This window comes from Setaria italica, chromosome I (assembly GCF_000263155.2).
Source record: "Setaria italica strain Yugu1 chromosome I, Setaria_italica_v2.0, whole genome shotgun sequence".
Taxonomy (NCBI): Eukaryota; Viridiplantae; Streptophyta; class Magnoliopsida; order Poales; family Poaceae; genus Setaria; species Setaria italica.
The window spans coordinates 35,323,456-35,350,645 of NC_028450.1; the positions used below are offsets into that span (position 1 = coordinate 35,323,456).

The window sequence follows — 27,190 nt, forward strand, 5'->3', positions numbered from 1 at the left end:
GGACGTCCGCGGCCTGCAGGGGAGGAGTTTCGGTTCGGTGGCCGCGGAGCCCGGAGCCGGTCGGTCAAAGCCGATCGACCAGACGGAGCTAACCGCGGCGTGCGGTGGTGATTGGGTGCGTGGCACGGGGACGGGGGTGGGGGGGGGGGGGGGGTTGCGCACTGCTCGGCGCTCGCTGTTCCCTTTCGCCGTCGTCGCCTGATCGCGCTTGCTAATTCCGCCGGCACCCCGATTCGCTGCACGTTTCGCGACCGGCGCGCGAGGGAGGAGAACGAAGCCACAAAGGAGATCGAGGGCCAGGCCGGGCCGGCCGTGCGCGTCGCTGTCGGGCGGAGGGCGCGGAGCGAGAGCGACGGCACTTGGAGAAAGACCGGGCAATGTCTCAACTAACGACGAGCGCGCGGTGGTGGCTTTGGCTCGTGAGTCGCGACTCGGAGCGAGCGCCGGACGGGGAGCAGTAGTGCTGCAGGTGCAGGCGCCTTGGGACTTTGGCTTTGGAAAAGGGACGATACGCCTTGGCGAGCGACCAGACCCCGATATCTCTAGGAAATCAGCTAATCCCCAACAATTTCTTTATAGTTTTGGTTAGAGATGCAACCACTCTGAACAAAGTTGTTCTGTTTCGGGCTTTTTGAGCAATTCCGAATTCTGATCACCAGCTCGGAGAGACTGTTCAGCAATCAGCGTAAAGCACTGTTCCTTCATATCTAACCTGGAATTTCGGCCCATTTATTGCGTGTGGTTCTCCTGGCTCTCTTGAGAATCCTCACAACTGTACACGTACCTGGAACAGTAGTCCTCTTCCTATCTGCAGCCTTTTCTTGCATGTGGATGAGGTCAGCCTAGAAGCTACGCAGAGGACGATTAGAACATGCGCGAATAGATGTGCGCGCGCAAGGTCAGATTAAGCTCCAAGTCAATGTATGCAATTAGCACCAAAAGGTGCCTTTTGGACTATTATTTTTCTCCCATGATGCGTTGGCCAACTTGGCAGACTGCGAGCTGGCCAAAAGTAAAGTGAAAGGAAAAACAACATATCAAGCGGGGCAGAGATGCCATGCCACTTGCTCCCACTTTCAATTATTTGCGTCCACGTCATCCCCCCTTACACAAAGCATGGAATCTTTTCTTAGGTAAGTTGAAGTGGATTGGGATAAGTCGGACCCAGATGGATCCATGTTTGGTTCAGAAATGAAGTGGGTTGGGTCCATCCCTACAGAGAATATTTCTACCGTATCCGGGTCGAGATGGTCCGCCCAAATTGAGCGGACCATCCCAACCCACTTCCATTCCGTTGTGCTCCGTCTTCTGCGACAGTTGGAGCGAGTGCGAGGTGCGGCCGACACGGGGAGAAGAGGTCGCCGGTGAGGAGGGCTGAGGCACAGTGGGGAAGGGCTGAGGCGCAGTTGGGGCAGCCCCCGCGCGGGAAGGCCTGGCCGGCGGGGGAAGGGCGGTTGGTGGGGAAGGGTTGAGGTGTGGGCGCACGGCAGGGGAAGCCTCCTCTCGGGGAGGCCTGGCCGGCGGGGAGGGAGGAGGCACAGTGGCGAGTTAGGGAGCTCACGGCGGCGGATGGCAGGACAGCACTCGGGGGGTCGATGAGGAGCGACGGGCTAGGGAGCTAGTGGCAGTGGAGGGCAGGGGTGCAGGGCGGTGCTCGGCCGCGAGGAGCTGCAGTAGCTCGCGGCAAGAAGATGAGCATCAAATCGAAAAAAATAAAGAAAATGAGAAATATAGTGGATGACATATGGAACCCATAAATGACTGGTGGAGCTTGCTAATGAATGTGTTAACGATATCAAAAATGGCATAATTCATCCCTCGCAACCCATCTAACCAAAACAAAAAACTAAAATGAATCCGACTCACTCAACCAAGACGGGTTGGACCCAACCCAGAAAATAAGGACAAAGCCAGCCCATCCCATCTGGTCCCTAAACCAAACACATGCTTATTTTATTTTACAGGGACAATCCCTACTCCAAGCAACAAAAAGCCTAACTGCTCAGTGTAGTGCAGTGCCTTTCCTCTAATCAAGGCCGCTGTTCTTTAGAATTCGATGGTACAATTATAGAAAAAGTCTTTTTTTTTTGCTATTTTATCTCTCGAGTGATATCCTGTTTCGTTTATCTACCAACTACACTCTGTGTCCGACCGATACTGTATGCCTCAAACTTTATACAGCGCAGGTGAACGGTGAACCTGGTCCTGCTGCGGTTTGCTTCTACACTTGCGACTTGTTCAGGTGCCATGGAAATTTTGGCCGAAACAGACGAGTTGCTTTCAGCAGCTGAGACCGGGGTCTCGTACGAATCGCGAGTTCCCAAAACGTGATGGCCGTGCGCGCGCGGATTCGCTGCCGACAAGCCGGTTTTCGGCCAGGGCGGCCGTGGTGCTCCTCCGTCGAATTTTTCTTCGCCAGACGCCAGTTGTGCGTAAAAAGGCAGCATCGGCGCGCGCACACGTAAAAGAGAACGAACGAACGAAAGCAACCAGAAAAAAGAAAATCACAAATAACGACATGTGGGGAAAAATAACAACGTGCTGGGAGAGGTAATAAGATGCTTCGCTTCTTCTTTACCCGAGTGTGAAAGCCGCCTCTCCGTGCTTAAAACAGCTGACTAACACACGATGCCATTCTTAATCTTCGTCTGCTGAACATGACGTTAACGTGGCTTCGCCGTGCTAACCTGCTCCGGTACCTATAATGTTCTAGAGAGTTCCAGCTGGAAGGCTTTGAGCCCTACTAACGGTTGCTTAGACAAGGACTCGAATTTAAGTACAGGCGCACGTCGTTTAGGATCACTGACAGATTTTTTTTAAGCTGGAAAACCATGGCAAATTTGACTGTAAAATATTAGTAGTCTCTCCTTTTAAAATGTAAGTCATTCTAAATTTGCTCTAAGTCAAATTTCTCTAATTTGAGCTAAAATTATAAAAAAAATACATAAATACCTATAACATCAAACTACTTTTATATAAAATTTGACTAAAATAATTTATAATTTGGAAAAAGGCGAGTATTTTATTTTTGGAATTGCGACGGTGACATGGCCAGTAGCCCTGTACTTCGTATATGCCATAACAATCGCTGACAATTCTTGCTGCAAAATTACCGCGAGATACTCCGACAATCCAACTACTCGTACACCATACATTACCTGACGAAGGGCAGAACAGTAATTAGCGCCGCGGGAGAAGACGGCCCCGTGAGGCCGTGACGACGGCCTGCCACCACAACCACCCCATCTACCAGAAAAGGTGCATGAAAACCCACGCTAATCCGCATTCTAATCCGCGGATTGGTGGTGCGGTTGGATTAGCGAGCCCCCGAACGCCATCCGCGCCCGCCAGTACAGGTAGTTATCGCTTATTAATATCAGCCGCACTTTTCCTTTCCTCTCCTTTCATCCTCCTCTTCCTCCTTTTGGCATCTCCCTGGCGCTCGCTCCTCCTCCGCCGCTCGCCGGAGCACCGCCGCGGGCGCTTACCTCCTTCGCGCTTTCCCCGACGCCTACGCGGTTTCCGCGGCCTACGCGGCGCCGGAGTTTTCGGGAGTCAGTTCCGTACGCTCGGGACGCGGCGGATCGGAGCAGTAGCGAGCGCGGATCGGAGCGCGCGGGGACGCCGGTAGCGCGCTCCGCAGGGGAATGTGGGTCCCCGTTTGAGGGGGTCTCGGCCCGGGAAGCTGAGGCGAGATGAGACGGTGAGTGATCTACGGGTCTGTGGTCTGTGGATTGCTATAATCGGGAATTGGTGGGCGGGTGCACCCACACTGCGGTTGGGTTTGTTCGAGATGGTGCGGTTTCGCGACAACTTCGGTTTCTAGGGAATTGGTGCAGGAGATTTTCGACAACTGTTTGATTCGTCAGAATTGGCTTGGCTTTCTGGACTCTGTTCATGTTTTGCCAGGATTTTTTGTGATTATTACTTTCGGCCCGTTTCAAGGCGTCCGAGTCTACTTAATCGGCGTCGATTTGGGAGTGCGGTTCTGTGAGGAGCTAGCCCAGCAATTCTGGCGGTTCATCGTCGGGATTCGTTTTAGTTCTTCGTTAGTTTTGTGTTTCTGCTTCAAATTACGTTTTGCCGAACTGTTTTGATACACTGGGCTGCGCTGTAGCATATTTGGGCGCTAATTTCGCGAGTTCCCGCGCACGCCTCATTCCATGTGTTCTGCAGCAGCTCAACCCGTAGTTTGGCGTGCTGTCGCGTAATTCTATTGCTACTCATGCCCCCTTTCCTTTCTGGGTGACGAATTAGCTTCGGATGGAGAAACCTCTCTCTCTATTTATTGTAGAACTGAGCCTAATACGGCTAACATTTAATTTCATGGTTAGTTTTCGGGTGTTTCTAAATTCGAACTGTTCCATAGATTTGACCAATTTCTGGAAACGATTTGACCATTCAGTTCCTATTTTCGCCAATGTTTCTGCTATACTAGTTGATAGGTTTGATATGATTGAGTTCGCGGGCTATAACTCTAGGTGCTTAATTTGATCTCATTTATTTACGTGAACTGATCTGAGAAGGAATTTTGAAGTATAGGGATGGTTTTGACTGGAATTTTCCCACTATGTTTTGTGATTGAGATGGCACAGAGCTGTTGGATTCCCTGAATCAATAGGAGAGTTTGACTTATTAGCATCCCACTACGAGTATTCCGGGTATCACCACCTGCGTTGGCTACAGTGCCTTTTATGGTGTGAACAAATTCAGTGACACCTCACCTTTTGTAGAATTCAGTCCTCACCTTTAGGCATATAGACTGGTGTGGAAAAGGAACACAAAAGTGACACATGTTCAGGAACTACTTATTTACATTTTACTATTAGACTCTCCTTTTGGGTCGTAACATTCTGTTTACATGAGCTCAGACAGACTTTTTACGCTGTGCCCAATTCACTTTAGTTTGGCAACTTTTGTACCAATATTATTTTTAGTGATATTTACTATTTAGTAATGAAATGCATATACGGTTCTCTAGCAGGATTAGTAATTGTTTTTCTTGTGTACTCAGATCAAGGAGGCCCATTCTGTTGAGCTCAGGACTGGAAAGCATGAATGGATTTAGTCATTGTGCTCAGGGTGTTTAGATCAAAGGACCAATGCCTCCAGGATAATGGCAGGGAAGGATGGAGTTACTCTAAAACCCGTGTCGTGCGGGGCAAGGTTGCGCAGGAGTTGTGATGCATCACTGAGAGATGGAGGGTCCATGAGAGACCCATTCTTGAAGCACAGAGTAAAGAAGTTTGATCTATCTAGCCTAGATTGGATTGATGATATTCCAGATTGTCCTGTATTTTCTCCATCAACGCAGGAGTTTGAGGATCCAATGGTTTATCTCAGCAAAATTGCTCCTGTGGCTGCAAAATATGGTAATAGCTGCTTCTTTGTATCCTCCTTTTACTATATTCTTCTACGTAACAAGGTCAAGGATGATAATGATGGTAGACAGAGAACTAATGGTGACAGGTGTAGTTGCATGAAAATGAAATAAAGAAATCAGCAATAGAAGTTGCTATACTTGGGCAATGGTACCACTCTCATCCATAAACTAGTTAATTGTCTCAAGTGGCAAACTCATCAAGTCTATGGACCAGCCAAGATAGTTTTGGAGTTTAAATACCTAAGTGATGCCACTTGCAAGTTTTGGCATCTTGGATGCAATCTTCACAAAATTAAGAAAAACCAGTGGCCTTTCTGAGATGCGCCCCAAAAATTTTGCTCATGAAACAATGCACTCAGAACTGAATCATACAGCTTCTTTGGTTGCAGTAGTATATGGTCATAATCTATGATTTTTCGAGTTTTATGTGCCTGCTGGGAAAAAAAGATGAGCCGCAGCCCACATGTGGAATTGTTCACAACTTTGGTTATGGATCTTTAATAGGTTTTTGTGAATGTATATTTCTGTGACTATATGCAATTTCACAGGTATATGCAAGATCATTTCACCTGTCTCTGCTTCGGTACCTGCTGGTTCTGTACTAATGAAGGAACTAGCTGGCATTAAGTTTACAACTAGAGTTCAGCCTCTCCGTCTTGCTGAATGGTCCAAGGATGACAAGTTTGCCTTCTTCATGAGTGGAAGGTTTGTATGCCCATTGATATTGCATTACCGCATGATAATCTTTTTTTTTTCCCGCTTGTATTGCATAACATGTTTGTATAAATTATCAGAAAGTACACATTCCGGGAGTTTGAGAAAATGGCAAATAAAGAATTTGTACGAAGATACTCTAGTGCTGCTTGTCTTCCATCAAGGTATATGGAAGAGGAATTTTGGCATGAAATAGCTTTTGGCAAGATGGAGTCTGTTGAGTATGCATGTGATATTGATGGTAGTGCATTTTCTTCTTCTCCCGATGACCAACTTGGGAGAAGCAAATGGAACTTGAAGGTACTTTTTTATGTCCCAGTTTTTACATGCTGTGTTTCCTATTTTGCTGTATTGGTTGGATAAAATCTGCTGATATTCGGTTTTATGGCCCTCTGCTGAAACTTGTCTTAATGTGATGTACACATTGAATTTACCTTTAATCATGTCATAGTAGGAACTAGTCTAAAAAAATAGGAATTAGTCTGTCTTTTCTATTTTGTCAAGATTTCTTTCTTTTGATCATTTGGTGACATTATTCTACATTTGCGATGATTGATGCTATCATAAAGTATTTTATTCATGCTTTAATCCAGAGATTCTCGCGGTTGCCTAACTCCACACTCCGTCTTCTCAGAGCAGCAGTTCCAGTAAGTAGACTGCACTGATGAATTTCCATCCTGTCTTTCGTTTACTTACACTTTCTATTATTTCAGGGAATAACAGATCCAATGTTGTATATTGGAATGCTCTTTAGTATGTTTGCCTGGCATGTGGAAGACCATTACTTGTACAGGTGCATGATCCATAGTTTTTGTCATGTTTGTACTTTTGACTACCTATTCTTGCCATGATAGTATGATACTGCTCATTGACCACTTCTGTTGTTCTCATGTGAGTTATCATTTTGCCAGCATTAACTATCACCACTGTGGGGCCTCAAAAACATGGTATGGTATTCCAGGCAGTGCTGCTTCTGATTTTGAGAAAGTGGTACGTGAGCATGTATATGATCACGAAATTTTATCAGGTGAAGGTGAAAATGCAGCATTTGATGTTCTTTTGGGAAAGACTACAATCTTCCCTCCAAATATTTTGCTGCATCATCATGTTCCTGTCTATAGAGCCGTACAAAAACCTGGAGAATTTGTTGTAACATTTCCCCGAGCTTATCATTCTGGTTTCAGCCATGGTAAGATCTCTTATGCAATTACCTGCAGTCACTTACTTTTCAAAACTATTGCACATCTCGAATCTTCTATTCTATTTTATGATTTATAAACATTGAAAACCTGTTGAACAAATTTCAGGTTTCAATTGTGGTGAGGCAGTAAATTTTGCTATGGGTGAATGGTTTCCTCTGGGAGCAGTTGCTAGTCAACGTTATGCACTTCTGAAGAGGATACCAGTATTACCATATGAGGAGCTTCTTTGTAAAGAAACAGCACTTGTTGCTGATGAGTTTCCCATGTCTGATCATCAAGATATAACATTAACTGGAGATGCACATACACAGAGCTGTATGAAGGCCCCTTTTGTGCAGTTGATGCGGTTCCAACACCGTGTTCGTTGGTTGCTTGTGAAAATGGGTGCTCGCACGCACTATAAAGCAGACATTGATGCAACAGTTCTCTGTGGGATATGCAAACGTGACTGTTACGTAGCTCACATTATGTGTAACTGCAGAGCTGATGCAATTTGCCTTTGCCATGGTAATACATTTTTTATCACTTGTTGCAGATATCAACTTCTTTTGTGATCATCGTATTTACTTGTTTACCTTATTTGAAGAGGATGAAATTAGGAAGTGCCCTTGCAGCTGTGATCGTGTTATATTTGTGAGGAAAGACATCTTTGAATTGGAGGCGCTATCAAAGAAGTTTGAGGAGGAAGTTGGAATACTGGATGAAGTAGGAAGCCGAATGTCTCAAAGTGATGGCTCTAGCACACATTCTTACTTGTTCGACGGCATTGACCACAATGCTAAATACTTCCCGTATTGCAAGATCCAAATAGATGCATCCCCTGAAATTCATACCTTTTCAGAGAGAGATGTTCTTGGATATGATTTGAATAAGCCATATCCTACAGCATCAACAATAACTTTTGCGCATGGACCCCACGACTATTCTACACAAAGTGATGTATGACCCCTAACTTTGTTTATACTTGTGCTCTGTATTATTGGGGTAACTAAAAATTTTATGTTACTTTATTTATACAGGAGTGTACTAGTTCTAACCCAAGAACCTTCTCTAGCTCATATCCTGAGAATGGAACAATTAATGCTTATCCTTTATCTATCCCTGATCAAGCATTCTCATCTGACAAGTTGGCAGCACAAGATAGTGATGATTCTGACTATGAGGTATTTAGAGTTAAGAGACGGTCTGGCATAGTTCTGGAGAAAAGATGTTCAGAAGATGTAACAACAAATTTAACTGAGAATCAGGTATCAGTTTTTTTTTGGTTGAATTTTCTACTCTAACTGCTACCTTCTCCATTTAAGAGTGGATGGCAATGCAGTATGCTTGTAGCTGAAACATTTGTAACTTTGACAAATAATGATAATGATTAGAGCGGTCATATGAAGTTAGCTTTTGTACTGAGGGAGGCCAGAAGACATGGTTTGATGGAGAATTGGGGAACATTGGAATGCAAGGTTAAAACAAAAATTGGGCTGAGAGAATATTGGGTATAAAATCCATAAGACCTTGGTCCTTGTTTGCTTGATTTCCAGGATAATATGTCCCTTCCTATTTCCATAAAAAAACGGCCCCCTTTATATGATGATGGATCACTCAACTTCTAATCTAACCAAGGTCCAGACTCAATCTGACTGGGTTCGTTATCCAGACTCAATCCAGGATAAAACTAGATCTTTGATTTCTGTTGGATTTGACTTCTTTGTCCTCCTGGATGTCTTGCTATTCGCTAGCACTGGACTTGGTGCCTGCATATCTGTGCTTGCCTTACCATATGTCGCCTATGCATCGTTGCTGCACCTCCTGTGTGAGTCCAAATCCACAATTTTGCAGCCATTCCAGACAAGCAGGCTCACCTTTGAGCTGCAGGACTTTATCTAACTCAACTTATTGTTCGTCGGACACTTAAACATCTTATTTTTCTTGGATTTCAACTTCTTATTCTTCGTAGACTGTTATCCACTAGTTTTGGATTCCTGCACCTGCAGGATTGTGCTGCAGCATGCCAATATGTTGCTGGTGAACCTGCTGTGATTCGTCCACAATACCACTACAGTATATTTGCGCGTCGAGCTCACCTCGCCTCGCTTGGCAAGGTCAGCCTTGCTGGCGAAGGAGAGCTATTTTGGCTCGCCCAGCTTGACATAGAAAAAGCTTGAAAGCTCGATCCCCGAGGCAGCTAGCTAGACAACCAAATCCATCGGTGCAGTGCCTATCCTTGCTAAGTCAGGCAATACAGTACCGAGCAAGAATACCAAACGCGCCCTTAGTTAACAGGACGGTTTCATTGAGTGAATAGACAGGAGACAAATGCTCAACCCTTTTTTTTCCCCAGAACTTTCAGTATTTACCTAGAGTCACACTGCCTACTCTCTTACTAATGGCTTCCTCATTGTTCCCAATGCTAGGTTTTGAGACGGTTGAAGAAAGCCCGTTCAGATGGCAGACAAGAGAAGAGGGCAACAGAAGTATCCTGTGGTACAAGAAGTGACAGTATGCGTATTGAATCACATTGTGTTGACTCCGTTTCTGGTAATAGAGAAAGCCTCATCAATGGAACCAAATTGAAGATGATACATCAGTTAGATGTAACTATTGTGGAAGATGATGTTGGTTTCAGCCAGAAATCTAATTATTGCAGTTACCTATCTCCATCTGTAGATCTTGGGCCAAAACGCTTGAAAATTCGTGGCCCATCCTTCCCCAGTACAATTTCTGAAGTGGAAATATCTTACAGATTCCAGGAGGACAGTGATTTGGCTAGTCATCACACTCAATGAGGTATGCTGCTATTGGTGCTAACTGCTAACACCACGTAAGTTAACATCAATCGTAACTTCTGGAAGATGAAGGCTCCTTTTTCACTGGATGGTTCAGATCTGATTCTTTCTACAGGCCTCCAATAGAGGCACTGTTATGGCTGGATTCATGATTCTACTGCCAGGTGACCTACGTGGCATGGGACATGAAAAAGCTATAGGCAGACAATTTTTCTGATCCTCCTTAGCTGTACATTTTCACTTATTTCCTTTTCTTGTAGGTTTTCCACTGTGAAGAGGTTAGTCTACTTTTAACGATTTCTTTCATTCTTTTTCCACCACAGATACACCTGTACCTAGAATGCTTAAATACATCGACATACTAAATGGATATTGTACATCTTTTAACGAGTCAGTCTACATTCTACTGGTCTTTCCTCCTTTTTGTAATCTGGAATCATTGCATTTCTTATTCTTGTGTCATTGTTGGTACTGGTACATTTGTCCCCAGATGTGTTGATAACTTTGATATATAAATCGATTGACGCTGACAGGAATTCACCACCACTGACTGTCATGTTGCATATGCAACAAAGTAGATGCTTTGTGATAATGTTGATGGGCATGGAAATGCTCGAATCAATCATGTTCTATGGAAAGTGGGTATAACAGAAGGAATAAAGGAGCAATTCAGTCGCAACTCCTTGCTCTTAGATCCTAATCTGCTTAAATCTGTCACATAAGATTTACTTTCTCTTTTAAATTTATTATATAATATTTGATTACCCAATTATTTTAGTTCCATTACAAATCTGATTGGTTAGCTATGTAGGTAATTTGACTTATTGTCCCATAATTGGCTTCCAATTGTAGAATGAATTCGTCCAATCTAACTCCCGGCAAGACTTGAGGTAGTCTAGGTAGAAATCACTTGCTGTTTCTTGTCTTAATGCTTTTATGAAATTCATCAAGTTAGGCATCATACCTCATATCATTAAGCTTTGCATAGCATACTAAATTACACTATCATGGTGGGACAAGCATAATAGCCCAGTGCTCAACTTCTTACTTTCACTTACCCAATGGACCATCATTCTCGTCCACCTGTTGAGAAACTGACAACACCATGAGGGCATATAAGAGCCATTAACTGGACAGTTTGGTATGATTTTTGCACGACTATCGTGGCTTTGCGTCCGTAAAGAGGCTAGTCCTTCACGAAAAGCTGATGATGGGGTTCATATGGAAAGATTTGATATCTTTTCTCACTTTGCCTATTCACTTTTCATTCTTTTGTGCATGTTCTCAAAAATATACATGTCATCAAATCATCGCATGTCTTTAAAGACAAGTAAAAGAAAGACGGATTCTCTTTGCTGCCACTCTCCAATGTCGATGATGATTAACTGCTGAGTGCTGACTGAAGCTTTGTCAAGACCCAAGAAGACTGCACTTTGTTCCCGTCCTGTTTTCTATGCGGCTTTCATGTCAGCCTCATCCTGATATTAGAAGACTTATTTCCTAATTGGCAAGGGCGCAGCATTAAGGCGAAGATATGCTTCATATAAACTGTAAGTGCGCCTAAGATGCCCTTGGTTTTATGTCATCTCTTATTTATGAATCTTGTTCAAAGATAAATGTTCCATATCCTAATTAGGAAACGACCGCAGCTCCTATGTCTAGGCTAATTGAAGAAAATAATCTCCTGATGGAATCTAGTAATTGCATTATTGCCCGCACATCACATCAGACAGGTCTAAATCACTGCTGCATCCAACTAGTCTGATTGAAGAAGAAAAAATCGATCCTTCCCAACTTTTTCACACAGTTGCCACCATGGTCACAGTCTAAATGCCTCAAGACATTTAGGACGAAAGTACCATCCGCCACTTTTGCCATGTGCTTATTGTCCAAAATGCTAATAACTCAAGCTAGGCATTGCTCGCATGGTCTTCTGCCTGCTGCTAGGCTACATGTGGTATCGGAAAGCTGCAACTGGCTAACATACTGGTATGGTTTAATAGAGTGGGGCCTGTCGAGTCATGCCTTGGCTTCCCAGTTTCCCTTTGCATGCACCTCTGCTCGATTTAAGTTGGTGGCAGAGTTAAGCCAGATGACGCTTCATTCCAATATTTTCTGCGCCGTTGTGGGCTCGTGGGTTCGGCCTCAGCATAGGTCCATGACCATGCTATGCACGCAAGCAGTGCACGCTGATGCGTGTACCTTGTTGAGTAAATTGTTGCATGGCCTCTGCCTCTGCCTGGCCATGAATGGATATCAAAATCCTCAACCAGATGTGACCACACTCTGGAAGGAGACAAATCATTAAAGGCCACAGAGTTCAAGGCCTTCCATATCTTGACCTACCTGCTCACTGCTCAGTACGATGGACCAAAATCCTGGTATACATACGCCTTGGTAGGTCATGTACTCATGTATAGTACTGGTATAGCGTCTCATTCACATGTTAGGAGTCAGGGCTGTAGGAGTACAAAACTTGGGATTAAGGGCATGCCCCCAACCGAGTTGTGCAGGCTTGTTTGGTATGAAAGTTCTGCACGGCCCAGGAATTGAAATCTTTAGTCTGCTACTGTAGAAACTGGGGAACCAGGAGAGTACGTACAATTCACGTGTATGACTCAGTCTGGACCTTGCAAATTCAAGTGAGACTGAATTTACTGAAACCATGTGGCAGTGCTGATCTAGTTTACAGCACAGCCCTTTGCTGTACCACGACATTTAGCTCGTCTATATTTGAAAAATAAAACAGATGCTTCTTGTCACGCCGGGGCTAACTGCATGCGGTGCTTAGTCATCCAAATCCCCCGCTAAACAAAACAGCTAGTGGCCTAAGCAGATCGGGCTTTTTAATATAGTAATGATTATACAATCATCCCCCTTGTCGGCATCGGGCATATCTTATTCCTACTTACTAGATCAAATCAGATTTGTTCTGTAGTGGCTTCTATTGTCAGTTCGTGAATTGCTTAATGCAGTAGTAATATACCCGCCTCCCGCAGCATATTTTGCTGCCCTTTGACTGATTAGTCATTTCTCCATGTCAACGTCACGGATTTAAGTATTCATCTTGTCTGTGCATGGAATCTGGTGTCCTTGATTATCAAATCCACACAACACTTGTGGATGCCCTTGGTATGAGTGTTTGCTACAGTCAGCACGAAGATAAAAACAGAACTGCCACAGTACACTGTACCAGCTCCAGTACATTAGCAAGGTCTGGATGGTAGACTAACAATACTGTAATGTAATCCTCCCCCACTCCACCATCATGGTCAAATTGTGGGCGAGGTGCTGTTTTGACTGTCGGTAGCTGGACAGGGACACGGACGGTGGGTTCCCCCGGGGATCTGGCCGTATGATGGGCGGGGGCCAACGGGCCAACCGGTCACGGAGGGTGTGATGGGGCATCATTTACAAGCGGCGCAGGCCGCAGGCGACCCGCTCCTTGGGCGTTATGTGCGTGACTCCACTTCACATTTACAAACAGCACCAGCTGTTGGCCTCACCGCTGCTGTCTCCATCCGTGCACATGGCGTGATGCCGGGGGATTGTTCTTCTTATGTTACCGCTGCTATGGCTTTGTTAAGCAATGCGTGCATGTCTCCCTGCCGTGGACTCTGCACACGTCACGCGGAAAGGGCGGTTGGGGAATCGCTTTCGCTTTAGTTTCAGTGTCCGGAAACAGTTGGGCACGTCGGTTTGGAGGCGATGTTGCTCGCTGCAAGATCATTTCTGATCCAGAACAGCACGACTGCCATGTTCATGCTACCGAGCCCGCCTGAATCGGGTACGTGGGAATAATGGTAGTGTCCGGTTATTTGATTGCCTGTGCTGTGTAGTTTCAGGTTTTTCTCCCCAAAACAAATTTTATGGCTGTGACTACTGGCCAGTTAGCTCTTTTCTCCTTCCACTGGTTGTGGAAAAGTGAGCATTAGTCCCGGTTGGAGAGACGAATAGGTCTCGAAAATCTAACCGGGACTAATCTTTCGAGACTAAAGGTCCCCCTCTTTAGTCCCGGGTATTTCATCCGGGACTAAAGACCACCTTTAGTCCCGGTTGGTATTACCAATTTGGAACTAAAAATATTCCAAAAAAAAGTGGGCCACCAACGTCCTGCCCCCTGCAACTCCGCCTTGACCACCGAGCTCCAACTCCACCACAGAAACAATCAAAACAATTAACACTTCACAAATTGAAGCAAGAGACATGCTAACACACAACCAATCAATTCGCACAAGATTCTGATTCACAATACATCACAATCATAAATGAATCATTCACTAACGAATCATGCACTACCACTCACAAAGGAAACATTCACCGGCTTCTCGTATCCACAAGCTCCCCTGCTCGCCATCTTGCCCGCACGTGCGCTAGCGGCGGCAGGCGGTCAGGGGTCGGCCGAGAAGGGCTCATACGCCCGCGTGGCCGGCAACCTACCGAGGGGTATCCCGAGGTACTAGATTGGTTGGTGGGGGATCGCCAGATCTAGAACTCGAAGGTAAAAGTGAGGACACAAGACACAGATTTATACAGGTTCGGGCCGCCAGAGTAGCGTAATACCCTACGTCCTGTTTGGGGCGTTGTATATTGCGACCTGCGCTTGGGTGTTGTTTGGTGTTGAGGATTTGTTCTTTGTTGTGTAGCCTGATTGTTGGCTACTGATGATGGTTTTTTCAATCTAGGTATCCCTGCCTTCATTATATATTCAGGGGCGGGATTACTAGTAGGCTACAAGGTAGGATTACAGGGTACGAGTCCTAGTAGGATTATAGCGGAATCCTAGTAGGAGTCCGGTTTCTTCCTTTCTTGCGGGTACTGGGGATCTATCCCTGATAAGCCCCCGAGTGCTTCATAGTTGAATGTAGTAAGTCTTCGAGTACTTTTCAGATTCTCATCGAGTAATTTTGGTGCTCTTCGAGTACTTTGTCTGGTTGAATCTTCAAAATTCCTCAAAACTGCCATGAGGCTATGGTGTGCTCAAGCACTTGATCGTCTTGATTTTGTAATCTTCATCTTTGGAATGTGATATGGAGGGTGGCGAAAGTCACACTCCATATGGAGTAGGCCCCGAACCTTAGGTTGAATCGAAAAATACGGCTGAGGGTCAATAAAATCTTGAACCTTCTTCTTTCATCTTGAAAAAAATCAACTATGGGGAGTAGCTTATTAGCCCCGGAGCTTTGAAATAATTAAATAATCAATCCAAGGGTCTAGCGAGCTTAATCTTCACGCCAGTTATCATCTGAGTAGTTTTGCGGCGTCCAACCCCTGAGGCTTATGCGCCAAGTGAGCCTGGGAGCCACACCGAGTAGTTATTGGCACTTAGCCCCCGAGCTTGGAAGCTAGCTGAGCCATTGGAGATATTTTGAGTAGTAATTGACGCTTAGCCTCCGAACCTAGGAGGTAGGGAAGCCATTGGACGTACGCTGAGCGTCCTGAAGAGTCATCGCTGAAGCTTGATCAGAAAAAAGAGATGCATACATTATGCATCATATTGTGCAATATTAAAACTACTGAAATTTATTCAGTGATGAATATAAATGTTGTATGTCATGCTCTTGTTTCGGCCATATTTCTCCCGAGTAGTTAGCCTGTTATGTTTCTCAGTCCCTGTTTAGCCATTGCCACTGCGTGTGAGATCTTTGTCTCGTGTACGCGTACTGGCACTGTTGCTACGGAGATCTTTGTCTCACATCCTACGTTTAGGCATGACAGAAGATTCGAGGCTTTCACGGATTAAGGCGTGTTCTGCGAGGATATTAGTGACCACTAAAAGAAGACATTTAAAATAAGTAGTCGGCATTGCGACAAAAAGACTGCGCAATTGCACGTAAAGTAGTCGTTGAGACTTTTTTACCTTTTGGCGAGAAGAGTGCGTGTTGCCGCGCAAAGAATTAGTGCGTCCATAGGGTGTAGCCATTGAGTCTCCAACACTCAATGCATCAAACTCGTGTCCATAGCCTCCGTAATTCGATATACCAAGCCCGTAGCGGAGCTTCCGGAACTCAGTGCACAAAACCCATGGCTATAGCCTCCATAATTCGATGTACCAAGCCCATGGCTGTCGGTTAACATGCCTCAGGAATAATTGGCAAAGTGTAGCTCTGGAGGGTAATTTCCGGCAAGAGGCGTACATAAAAAAGTACTCAGCGCGTTGCCTTGCATGCGGAAAACAAGCCATAAAAACTATATAAAATAATTAAAAAAGTAGCTTGATTCGTGGACGATTGTTGACGAAGCCGTGGCGGTCGTCGTGAAACCGTGACGGTTGTTGATGAAGCCGACTAGTCGGAGTCAATTTCGACTAGTTGTTGATCACGTGGAACCCGCCCTCGACTAGTTTGTAGTCGAGACGAGAAGTTTTAGGTAGTCATTATTGTGTTGTTGAACGTTCCGGTGAAGCCAGCGCAATCATGCATGCTGAAGTCCCACGTGCATTTCTGCAGAATGTGTAGTGAAGAGGAACAGATTTCCTGGTGGTCGTACGTGTATTGAAACTCCAAAAAGTAGCCTTGCACGAAAAGTACTCGAGCTGATAGTTTCCTCGATCCGCGCACAAGCTGTAGATGGAATATTGATTGGCCTTCATTGCTTCAGTATAGGATTCAGCGACTGGAGGCAATTAGGTTAAGATGCATCGTCGGTGACTTCGACTCGGAGACGGAAAAATAATTCTGCCGATTTTTCCTTCTCACGCGCGTGGAGCAGTAGCGGATCATCAACTTTAAGCGACGCACGGAGCCACAGAGAATGATCAGCTATAGCAGTGTGACATGCAGACGAGCCGACAACCGATTGATGTCCCTCAAGCTTCTCGTATCCGTTTCGAATTGGAACTCGACGACTTGCTTCTCATCGAGTAGATTGATTTTGAAGATGAGGTCCTTCAAGCTCGCCCGATGATTTCGACGATCACCCCTACCTAGCGCGCCAGATATCGGTATTTTATATCTTGCAACCTACCGAGGGGTATCTCGAGGTAATAGATTGGTTGGTGGGAAATCGCCGAACCTGGAACTCGAAGCTAAAAGCGAGGACACAAGATACAGATTTATATAGGTTCCGGGCTGCTAGAGTAGTGTAATACCCTACGTCCTGTTTGAGGTGTTGTTTGGTGTTGAGGATTTGATCCTCTGTTGTGTAGCCTGATTGTTGGCTATTGATGATGGTTCTTCCAATCTAGGTACCCCTGTCCTCCTTTATATACTTAAGGGGCGGGATTACTAGTCGGTTACAAGGTAGGAGTTCTAGTAGGATCACAGGGTATAAGTCCTAGTAGGATTACAGTGGAATCCTAGAAGGAGTCTGGCTTCTTCCTTAAGAACTATCCCTGACATGCGCGCTAGCAGCCCAAGGAGGCTGTGTGGCCGGCGGCCAGGGGGTCGGCTGGGGAGACCCGTGCGCTGGCAGCAGCTAGTGGAGGGAGGAGAGAGTAGGAGATGGAGGAGAGGAAGCGGTGGAGGGAGAGAGAGGCTAGTCGTGGGGAAAGGATAAGGTAGTGGGGAGAGAGATGAGGCCAGTGGGTGATAAAGGCTACCTGACTGGTGTGGAGGGAGAGAGTCTATCGGTGGAATAAAAAAAGAGGGATATAGTCCCGGTTGTTGGTTTTAACCGGGATTAAAGATCGCCATTTAGTCCCAGTTGAAACGACCAACTCGGACTAAATCTTTAGTCCCGGTTGAAAACACCAATCAGGACTAAATGCCCCCACCATATTTCCTCGCTATTCCTAACCATTACAACCGGGACTAAAAGGGGCTCTTTAGTCCCGATTGATATTACTAACTGGACTAAAGAGTCCCGCGGAGCTAGTTTTTGGACTCGTGACTAAAGCTCTTCTAGTTTCGGGTTAAAAACGGCTGAGAGACTTTTGCAGGTAGATGAAAGGTGACCCTCTCCAAATCTGTCGCCATATCCGCCTATCCCTACAGTTAGCTCGTGTTGCCGCACAGTGTGTCTTTCTGCGCCATCACATTCGTGCTTTCTTTGCTCGGGCGCTATAGCCCTGATCCCTACCCGCGCGTGGTACCCCCGCTCTCTCGCTCGTTTAGTGTTATCCCAAATGCACCCGTCACGTTACTGTGCGCGACACGTCGCGTCACGTCACGTATGTCCTGGAGGAATGTTCAATTCTCCCACCTGGTACACGCACTTTGGGAGATCTCCCTCCCTGGCTCTCCTTTTAAGTCCTGCAGGGAAATTGATTGAAGCCGGCCGGGAGGTAAATCGTCGCAGCAGGGATCGCAATACGGCAGATTCTGATCAGCTTACCCGCTCGGCCAGATTAATTTTACTAGCCTCGCGTGCGGATGCCTCATGCATGTGAGCGTGGTGTATGTAGATACTTAGCGGCCATGCAGGAACACGATTTGACCGACAGTAAGGTGCTTCTTTCCCGCGCCGCAGCCGCGTATTTAATCGGTCTCTGCGATCGATCGATGTCAATCGCGGCCGAGAACGCGCACATGTCCATTCCTGACACGCGCATTTGCTGCGGCCGCATCCGCCATGTGGCCACGAAGATTCCATACACGCGCCAAGGCTCCCTGAATGTTAAATAATGCGTACAGTAATCGGATTAGGAGTGCCTATTGTTGCTACATACGTTGGTGTGAGTCCCAATTATGTAAACTAGAGAATTGTTTGCGTGCCTGCTGTTTTTTGAATTGGTCTGGCATTATGATGAACGGGAGAATAGGTGCATGTCGTTGCCAAGTACTCCCTACTACACCTACTGCTGAAATGGATGTGGGAAACCGCAGAAACGACCAACAAAGCCAGTCTATCAAACGGTCGATCGAGAACAAGGATAATGAAGTGCGCAGGATAATACGGGGTATGGAAAAGAATAAACATGTCAAATGCATTTATTGGAGGACCACGCAGGTCAAAGAAAGAGACAGAAGCTGTTTAAATTACTACTAGTAGCCTTTAAAACACAATGCTTGCTACAGTAGACCGTTAGTAGGTACTCCCTCCATCCAATATAAATATAGCAAGTTTAGGATATGTTTGTAAGATGACATTTTAGCCCACAATTCCTGCAGAACATGCCATGTCAAACAAGGATAATTTCATATTACAAAAGAACCGATATGATAATCTAGCAAAGTTTATCTTGAGCAGTCAATCTACATAATTCTTTATGTAATGATGTTTATTTTTCTAAAAAAAGTTTGACAGGCAAGATTCCTAAAATAACATATATTTTGGATGGGAGGGGACACAGCACAAACACCAGCTAAATTTATGTATAGCAAAACATAAAATGTGTGCGGATATTTGAGGAATTTATATAAAAAATAGGTAGGAACCTCCCTGGCCTGACTTATTTTTTTAGGAATTTAGTTCAACATTTCCCATCAATGCAAGGATAATAAAAAGCTATGAGAACGGGAGGTGAGGTTTCAATGCAACCTATCTAGCTAGCAAAGCTGCTATCGTTTGGTTCTTTGTGCTGATGGTGCACTAGCATGTTTGGCTTGTTGAAAATAATACAGAAGTCCACTTAGATATATAATATAACCTTCGACCTGTCTGGATACACATAAGGCTAATTGTTAGCTGCTAAAAATTAGCTTAGTTGATCCAAACAGTAGGACTAACATGTGGGATAATTGTTAGACGAGCCCTCGAGTAATTCCAAATGAAAGGACTAACGCACAGAGATTATGATAGCAATAAAATCTTCCTCCTCTTGCAGGCATATATAGGTGACAACCATTCGATTGAAGATGATATAGGGAAGAAGCAAAGATGCAGGAAAAGAGGAGGGTTATATACTCCATCAATTAGTAGATCATTTGCATAACCAAGGAAAAAAAGGTGAAAAAGTGTATGTGGGTGTGCAGTGCACGCGCAAGTGTGTGTCCAACTTGTACTTTAAAAAGCTTATACTACCTATATTATTCGAAATCCGAAGATAATTGTGGATCACTATGATCTAGGAGTAATCAGCTGGTTAGCTTCTTTCTGTATTGACCACTGAATTATTAGCACCCAATAATGCCCACAAGAATAAGTACACTCACCTAGACGGCACCTAAATTGTATGGATGTCCATTAACATAGGGAACAAGCACATAGCCTGGAAAGGGAATGTTACCTCACCTCTTACATTCCCTTCCCTCCCACAGCATATATACATCCATCCCTGTCGAAAGTGTCATTCTCCCACAGCAATCTGCCCCGAAACACCCCCAAAAGCGCGTGTGTGGAGGGAAAAGAGGAGAGGCCGGGTAGAGCAAAAAAGAAAGCGGAAAGGAAAGCAAAAGGAGATGCATGGTGTGGGAGAAAAGACCAATCTATATCTTCCTTCCTAGGCCACCTCCACGCAACAAGCCTCGCCCCCTCTTTTTCACACGACACACTGCACATACAAATACAAACACACACTCCTGTCCTTTCCAGTCCAAGTTTCTTCCAACCCTCCCACCCCTCTCTCTAGCCTCTCCGCCTCAACCCCTCTCCCTCTCCTCCCCCTTCTCAACTCCTGCTCTCTCGCACTACACGCACTAGTCGTCTCTTCCCTCCCAAGCGAGAATTCCCGGCCTCCGCCTCAATTTCCATACTTCCCCAACCAAATAAAGAACATACTACACGCAGCCATACTCTCCTCCGATCCATCTACGACGAGATACACCTCCGGTTTCTCGTCACGCACTTCGAGAGAGCAAGAACATGGAGTTGTTCCCAGCGCACCCGGACCTGCAGCTGCAGATCAGCCCTCCCCCAGCCACCAAGCCAATGGAGCTAGGGTTTTGGAAGAGAGCTCTAGACACCACCTCGCCTGCGACCACAACTGCGGCGGCGGCGGCCGTCGCAGCTACCACGGCCCCGTCCCTCTCCTTCGCCTCCTCGGCGCCGACGACAGCCGTGGGATTCCACGCGGCGGCCGGCGGGCACCATCATCATCAGGCGCCGGGCTCCCACTTCGGCCTCCCGTTCTTGCACCACACGCAGCCCATCCTCCCCGAGGGCGGCGGCGGCGGCGGCCTCCGGGACCTGGCGTCGATGAGGCCCATCCGGGGCATCCCCGTGTACAACATCTCGCAGCCGCTCCCCTTCCTCCAGAGCCACCCGCACCACCACCACCACCACCAGCATTGCTACGACGCGATCGCCGGCATGGGCCACTCCGGCGGTGGGCCGAGGTCCCCCAAGGCCGCCGCGCTCCGGCTCGCGGGGGCACCGGCGAAGCGGGGGGCGCGCGCGCCGAGGATGCGGTGGACGACGTCGCTGCACGCGCGGTTCGTCCACGCCGTCGAGCTGCTCGGGGGACACGAGAGTACGCGCCCCCTTTGCCTTGGCCTACGTCGCCAGCTAGATTGGGTGAATGAATGATTGGGTACTGATGCTTTTGCTGCTGGCTGTGCAGGAGCTACACCCAAGTCAGTTCTTGAGCTAATGGACGTGAAGGATCTGACCTTGGCCCATGTCAAGTCGCACTTGCAGGTGAGGGAAATCAACAACTAGTAAATTAGTACTGCTGATTACTGTCCCTTAATTTGTTAGATACAGTTTCAAAACGGAACGAACGAGCTTGTATTAGGCTGTTAGCTAGCTTCATCTCCCCTAGCTATCAACATGCTTTGCATTCCTCCTTGCATACTCCTACAATCTATGAATGTTCAACCTCTCCCCAAGTCCCCAATACAACGTACAGATCTTGTAATGTTTTTCCTAAATGAAGAGTAGAAAACTACATGGTACATAGTACTAGGCAAGATAACCACAGGCTATACTCGTTTCTTCCATGATAAAGTTGACCCCTTTTTTTTACAGTTTCACTTGTACTGGTAGCTATAGTACTGGCCGGTAGCTCATGCATGGGATAAGATCATAAGAGTAGCCATTTTTCACATCACTTGCCGCGCAGTAAATTCCTCTAGCGTATCACCAGCACCCCACCCCCACCCCATCTCTTCCTCCACGATAGAGAAAGCGAGCGAGATGGCTTGTGGGAGACGAGGTACGGTGCTCGCCACCACTGTAGCTGTAGCTTTTCCCAACACGCCGGCCGCGCAGCTTTTCAACGATAAAACCCCGGTAGAGAGATCACCGGCAGCTCAGGCCGGAGGGCACAAAAGCACGCAATGCGGCGACATGCCATTAAAAGCCCCACCGGACGGCGCATGGCGTGGCGCGGCGCGGTGGCGTCGTCGCAGCCGCGGCGGCCCGGCGGGCTGCGCGGGTGGTTTCGCCCGCGACCGATCCGTCCGCCATGCGTACGCGCACGCAGGGCCGCCGCAGCAGCAGCATTGATATGCATACTGCCCAAGAAGAGGTGGCAAGTACAAGCCAGCATCATTCCGCAATAATTAATCTTGCCCTTGGAGCTGCCGCTGGCGCGCTCGGCTGGTGCTGGCGCGCTGCACAGTAGCTGATCGAGCCATCAATGCCCCGCTTGGGCAGCCTTATTTATTCATTGGCCCTCCTTGTAGACCAGTACCCCACTTTGACTTCAATGTGCTTCCTCGATATTCCTATAGCTCGATCTTGCTAGAGTTTTTCTTCTTTTCTTTTCTTTTCTGCGGTTTGGTCATCACTCATCCGCATGTATGTCATCATCACCACCACAATATAATACATGGTTGTTTCTTGGTTGCAGATGTACCGGACCATCAAGACTACTGACCACAAGCCAGCTTCTGCTTCATCCTATGGTATGTTTACTAGGATGATCATACTGCATACCCTAGCTACGTGCCAGTGTGCAGTAGCAGCTGGGTCGGAAAAATTGATATTCAATTATCTGACTACTCCGTAGATAAATTCCAACCAGTTAAGAATTTATATGAGTATAAAGCCTGTAACATACTGGTAGAATATTTTGCAGGACAAGCAGGTGCCAAGACGATTATAGACATCCCAGACGACAACTTGTTTGACGTCACCAACACTACCAGCGGGTCTGAGTCGTCCGCTCAGCAATCTAATCCTGATGGCAACGATCATGGCTCCAGCATGTGTGCTCTCTGGAGCAACTCCTCGATAAGGTACAGAGATGTATATGACGCCATTCCTTTTTCTAAATCTATATGCGGATATTGAGTCATTTCATTTTGCTAGCCTGGTGTAATCTGTGTGGTTAGTAGACCGTATTAGTTATTACCACATTATTAGTACTTCTATCTAAATCCAAAGTACTTGCTTTCTAAGATATTCAGGGGTTTTTACCAGCAGATCTAGCTAGAGATATCGATCAATTACATGTGCTAGAGGCTAGACTCGCTCACCAAGACTTAGTTGCTACCATTTCATGGGTTTAGGTAGTAACAAAGGGAAAGTTAGCTTACATTATTCATGTGAAACTATGTCTACTCGATTGTATAGGTCCAGGAGGTCTTACACACATGGTCATATGACGGCATAGTGTTAAAAGCACAAACAAAAGTACATACTCCTCAAAATACACATGTACTGCCAATTAACAAGTTTAGGCTACTTCCCGTGCATGCATGTTTCTCATCTCTCTACATGCAGTATGTATATGTTCTTCAAGAATCAGCTGTTACGTCACACGCACAATAGAGTACGTACTAGTCATTATTATTAGTATAACAATGTTCTAAAAAACAGTCAGCTAATGCACAGTTCCCGACATCTTTTCAGATTCAAACTAGTGGTCATCTTCTTTAGGTTCAAACTAGTCATCTTCTAGCCACTTTAGGCAAAACAATGGAGTATTCCTTTGTCTCATTTTCCTTGTTTACTATAACGACCACCTCCAAGTGCTCACAAAAAGCACCAGGGCTCGTACCTTTGTTCCATCTGCTCCCCATCATGGTGCAATGATCTCTCGAATATATTAAGCCCATGATTTAATAATATATGTGCTAGATAGCTATAGCAAAGTGCACACATTTTTCCACACCACCACAAAGAAACATTGCTAGATCGAATCTTGAGAAATTACATGAGAAACAACACGATGTACACACCTTTTTAGTGATCCTTTTTTTGTTACAATTATGTATGAGTACGGTTGCGATCACATTGTGTACTACGGTAATGAATAGTAGAGTACCAGTGGCCAGTCATGCATCTATCCATATCTCATACATGAATGAACCTTCGTAACACCTAGGACATATTGGTATGTGAAGGCATTGATCGGTGTGCCATATCACATGGGAGGAGAGTAGCATAAGCTAGAATAGTATGTATACGCACAACCTTTTACCTCCAATTAGTCCCTGATCTGATAAAGTTAGCTTGTCATTTACAGCATCTTAACAGTGAAAGTAGGTGTTGCATGCATGCTTTGTTCCCTCTGCCTTCTTTTTCTCTCAATGGACTCCCACTACGGATGAAAAGATATGGAGGCATTTGATTCTCTCGATCAGTCCATGATAATCTTTTTCGATGATTGAATTCCTCTACTTTCTTCTTTGCTCCAGCAGCAGGGGGGCCTGGTTCCATGACAAATCAATAGATGCCACTCCTGGCGACATCAAATCCTTCGAGGTACGCAGCCCCCTTTCTTTCTTTTTTTTTGCGAAACCGAGAGTCCATCATTATCTCCAATACCTCTCTGAAGGGCATCATGCCGTGCTAGTTAGTGCAACAGCGATCATTCGTTCCATGCGCCTTTGGACAGTGCTCCTTGTTGAGCTTTGATCAATGCATATTGTCGGCAGCAATTTGGACTCATCAGTTAGTGCAGTTATCACATCATTTCTGGTCTTTAACCTCACACTTTTTTTCTCGCTTTCCACTCGACGTTTTTTCAGGACGTGCAATCACGAAGCCTTGACGATGTCTCCAACCTGAACTCGTCGCCGTTCCAAGTAGCCGGGATGTTTGGCAGGACCAAGAAACCGAACCTGGACTTCACCCTAGGACGGATATGATCCGATCCGCCATCGGCATGTCACCAAGGACCGGAAGAGGAGACCAAAGACGGCTAGCTATCAGCATATACAGACCAATTTGCTTCTAGGCGGCCATATTTATGAGATCTGGCTGATGGTGCACATACACGGATGCATGTGTTCCCCGTATGGCCGTTGCTAGCAGAGGGAGGGGAAGAACCATAGCTTGAAGAAAGGATAAAGAGAGGCTAGGAGTAAAGAATAAGAGATAAGACAACCGTCGATCCAGGAACAAAGCTAGCTATCGCAAAAGGAGATGCATGGGGAGACATTGCATGGTGCGTGCGTGTGTGCAGTGTGCTTGCTGTTGTGTGCGTGGTGGTGGTAAGAGAGATAGCTCGAGATAGGCTTTATCAAAGGCAGCAGGCAAGGGCAAGGGGTAGCTTGCTTGCTTGCCTGCCTGCCTGCTGCTCGTCAAAGGGCATACGCATATTCTCATTGCTTGCTTCTGGAGTCTGGACTGGTGGTGTACACATGCACTGCAAAGCATGCATGAAGAGCTACAGATGCATGAGTAGTGGTAGTACTGCCTAGGTGTAGGAGCCGGTTGGCCGGCGGCTAAGGTTAACAAAAGTTTGCTCCTTCGTATCTTTTGTTATACTATATGCTCGTGCCACACACAAAAGTGCAAATAGAGGTAGCGCATATATGTTGTTGTATGTGCTTGCATGCGTGTGTGTGTGTAATGGTGTATGGACCATGGAGTATTCTTGCTCTCTGCTAGCTTTCAATGGAGGATAGAATAGATTCTTGCTTGCCCTGGGTTGGGTCTACCATGCGTACAACCTGGTCGGATCTTTATTAGTGACGATCCATGACGGAAAAAGAAGCTATGATCAATGCTAGTAGCTGAGTGCAAGGTTCTCTTTCAAGTTTATTTGGTGCCAATTTGATTTCATCAGGGGGGAGAAAAACCAAGAACCTCAGCAGTAACTATACGCAGCTTTATTTGCTACTAGAACAACGGATGCATCTGCACATGTTTTTGCTTATGAAAAAACTCAAATCCTTCCCTGAACGTCAGAAATAGGGACTTCTTCCCTCTACAAAACCGTGCATACGTAATGTGTACATACACCAAGAAACTTACACCTTCCACAAGAAATGATTTACTGTGTAACACGAGTCGAATACTGGTAGTAAAAAAATTACAGGTGAATAAGTGCATGCACATGCATGTACGCGGGAGCAAACTGCAAGAGCAGCAGGCGTGTCAAATTGGCCATTTGGGGAACACCCCTATGCATGGAATGGATGCGCGCATGCACTTGTCATCGTCAATCAATAAAGAAGAAGAGGGGAGAGGATGATCGGAAAAAGGCGAGCGTGGAGGGAAGGAAGAATTGAAGTCAAATCTTTTTCAATGGCCGGAGGCCGGAGGGGAGGACGACGACGAGGGAGGCGGGGACGTCGACGCACGCTGCGTGCGTGGTGGCATGCAGCTGATGGACGACGACGCATGGGATGGATGGATGGATGGACGCGGCGGGCCTGATGCATCGATCGACCGGCTGAAGTGACCTCTCTTGGAAAGCCTTGATCCAACCACCTCCGTTTACCCTCTTCACTAGCCACCTACCTCTAGCTGCCTACTTTTGTTTCCTAGCTTCGTTCCCCGGCCCGGGCCTCCATGCATGGCTGGCTCCATGGATCGATGCCCGAGCCCAGCAGCTCCCCCCAGTTTTTTACCATTTCGAAACTACCACTGCAGTACTGCTGTTACCCAGCTGCCTGATCAACCTGACCCTCTTGCATGCATTTGCTGCATCCTTATCTTCATCTCTTCTCCTCGGCCATCTAAGCTAGCTACAATTTTCAGTAGGACGAATTCCCAGTGTAAACATTTGCTTGCAAAGAAAAGACTCAGAAGCCGACCGAGCATGCTTACTTGTTGCATGTCGCCGTGTATAGTACTACTACTAGAATTGCATGAAGTAGGTCAAGGTAGCCATGGCCGGCAGTCCGTGCTGCAAGCCAAGCAGCACAAGCAAACGCAGCATGCAACGCATAGCTCGCTGCAGAGAGACTCTGATGAGAACGAGAGAGCTTGCGTGGTTGACCGCGCGGCAAGCCGGCGACCGCCATGCACGCACCGAAACAAACAGGGAGAAGAATCCAGCGGCGCGTGATTTCCGCGGGATCCATGCTGTGCGCGCCTGCGCCCCCTCCCCCACCCACCCGTGCATGCAGCCGTGCATGCGAGCGCGCGCGATCGAGCAAGGCGCCCAGGGG

General features: G+C 46.4%; 2 protein-coding genes across 5 annotated transcripts; both read left to right on the forward strand.

Annotated features, from left to right (window-relative positions):
* Positions 1-3,335: 3,335 nt before the first annotated feature.
* LOC101769518 (lysine-specific demethylase JMJ706) lies at positions 3,336-10,508 on the forward strand. Of its 3 annotated transcripts, XM_012849125.2 has the most exons (12): positions 3,394-3,703; positions 5,015-5,372; positions 5,932-6,088; positions 6,178-6,397; positions 6,691-6,744; positions 6,811-6,890; positions 7,009-7,286; positions 7,405-7,806; positions 7,886-8,238; positions 8,319-8,546; positions 9,708-9,831; positions 9,961-10,508. In XM_012849125.2, the coding sequence occupies exons 2-12, from the start codon at positions 5,117-5,119 to the stop codon at positions 10,077-10,079; spliced, it is 2,271 nt and encodes a 756-aa protein (XP_012704579.1). In that variant the 5' UTR covers positions 3,394-3,703; positions 5,015-5,116; the 3' UTR covers positions 10,080-10,508. The 3 variants fall into 3 exon arrangements, with proteins under 3 accessions (XP_022682388.1, XP_012704579.1, XP_004953563.1); XM_022826653.1 differs by lacking the exon at positions 3,394-3,703 and adding an exon at positions 3,336-3,356 and having other exon boundaries at positions 9,708-10,508; XM_004953506.3 differs by having other exon boundaries at positions 9,708-10,508.
* Positions 10,509-20,339: 9,831 nt separating this feature from the next.
* Positions 20,340-25,718, forward strand: LOC101768832 (probable transcription factor KAN2). 2 transcript variants are annotated; one of them, XM_004953505.3, is made up of 6 exons: positions 20,340-21,369; positions 21,460-21,536; positions 22,693-22,747; positions 22,921-23,080; positions 24,488-24,551; positions 24,818-25,718. In XM_004953505.3, the coding sequence occupies exons 1-6, from the start codon at positions 20,763-20,765 to the stop codon at positions 24,935-24,937; spliced, it is 1,083 nt and encodes a 360-aa protein (XP_004953562.1). In that variant the 5' UTR covers positions 20,340-20,762; the 3' UTR covers positions 24,938-25,718. The 2 variants fall into 2 exon arrangements, with proteins under 2 accessions (XP_004953562.1, XP_004953561.1); XM_004953504.3 differs by having other exon boundaries at positions 20,342-21,369; positions 24,485-24,551.
* Positions 25,719-27,190: the final 1,472 nt, after the last annotated feature.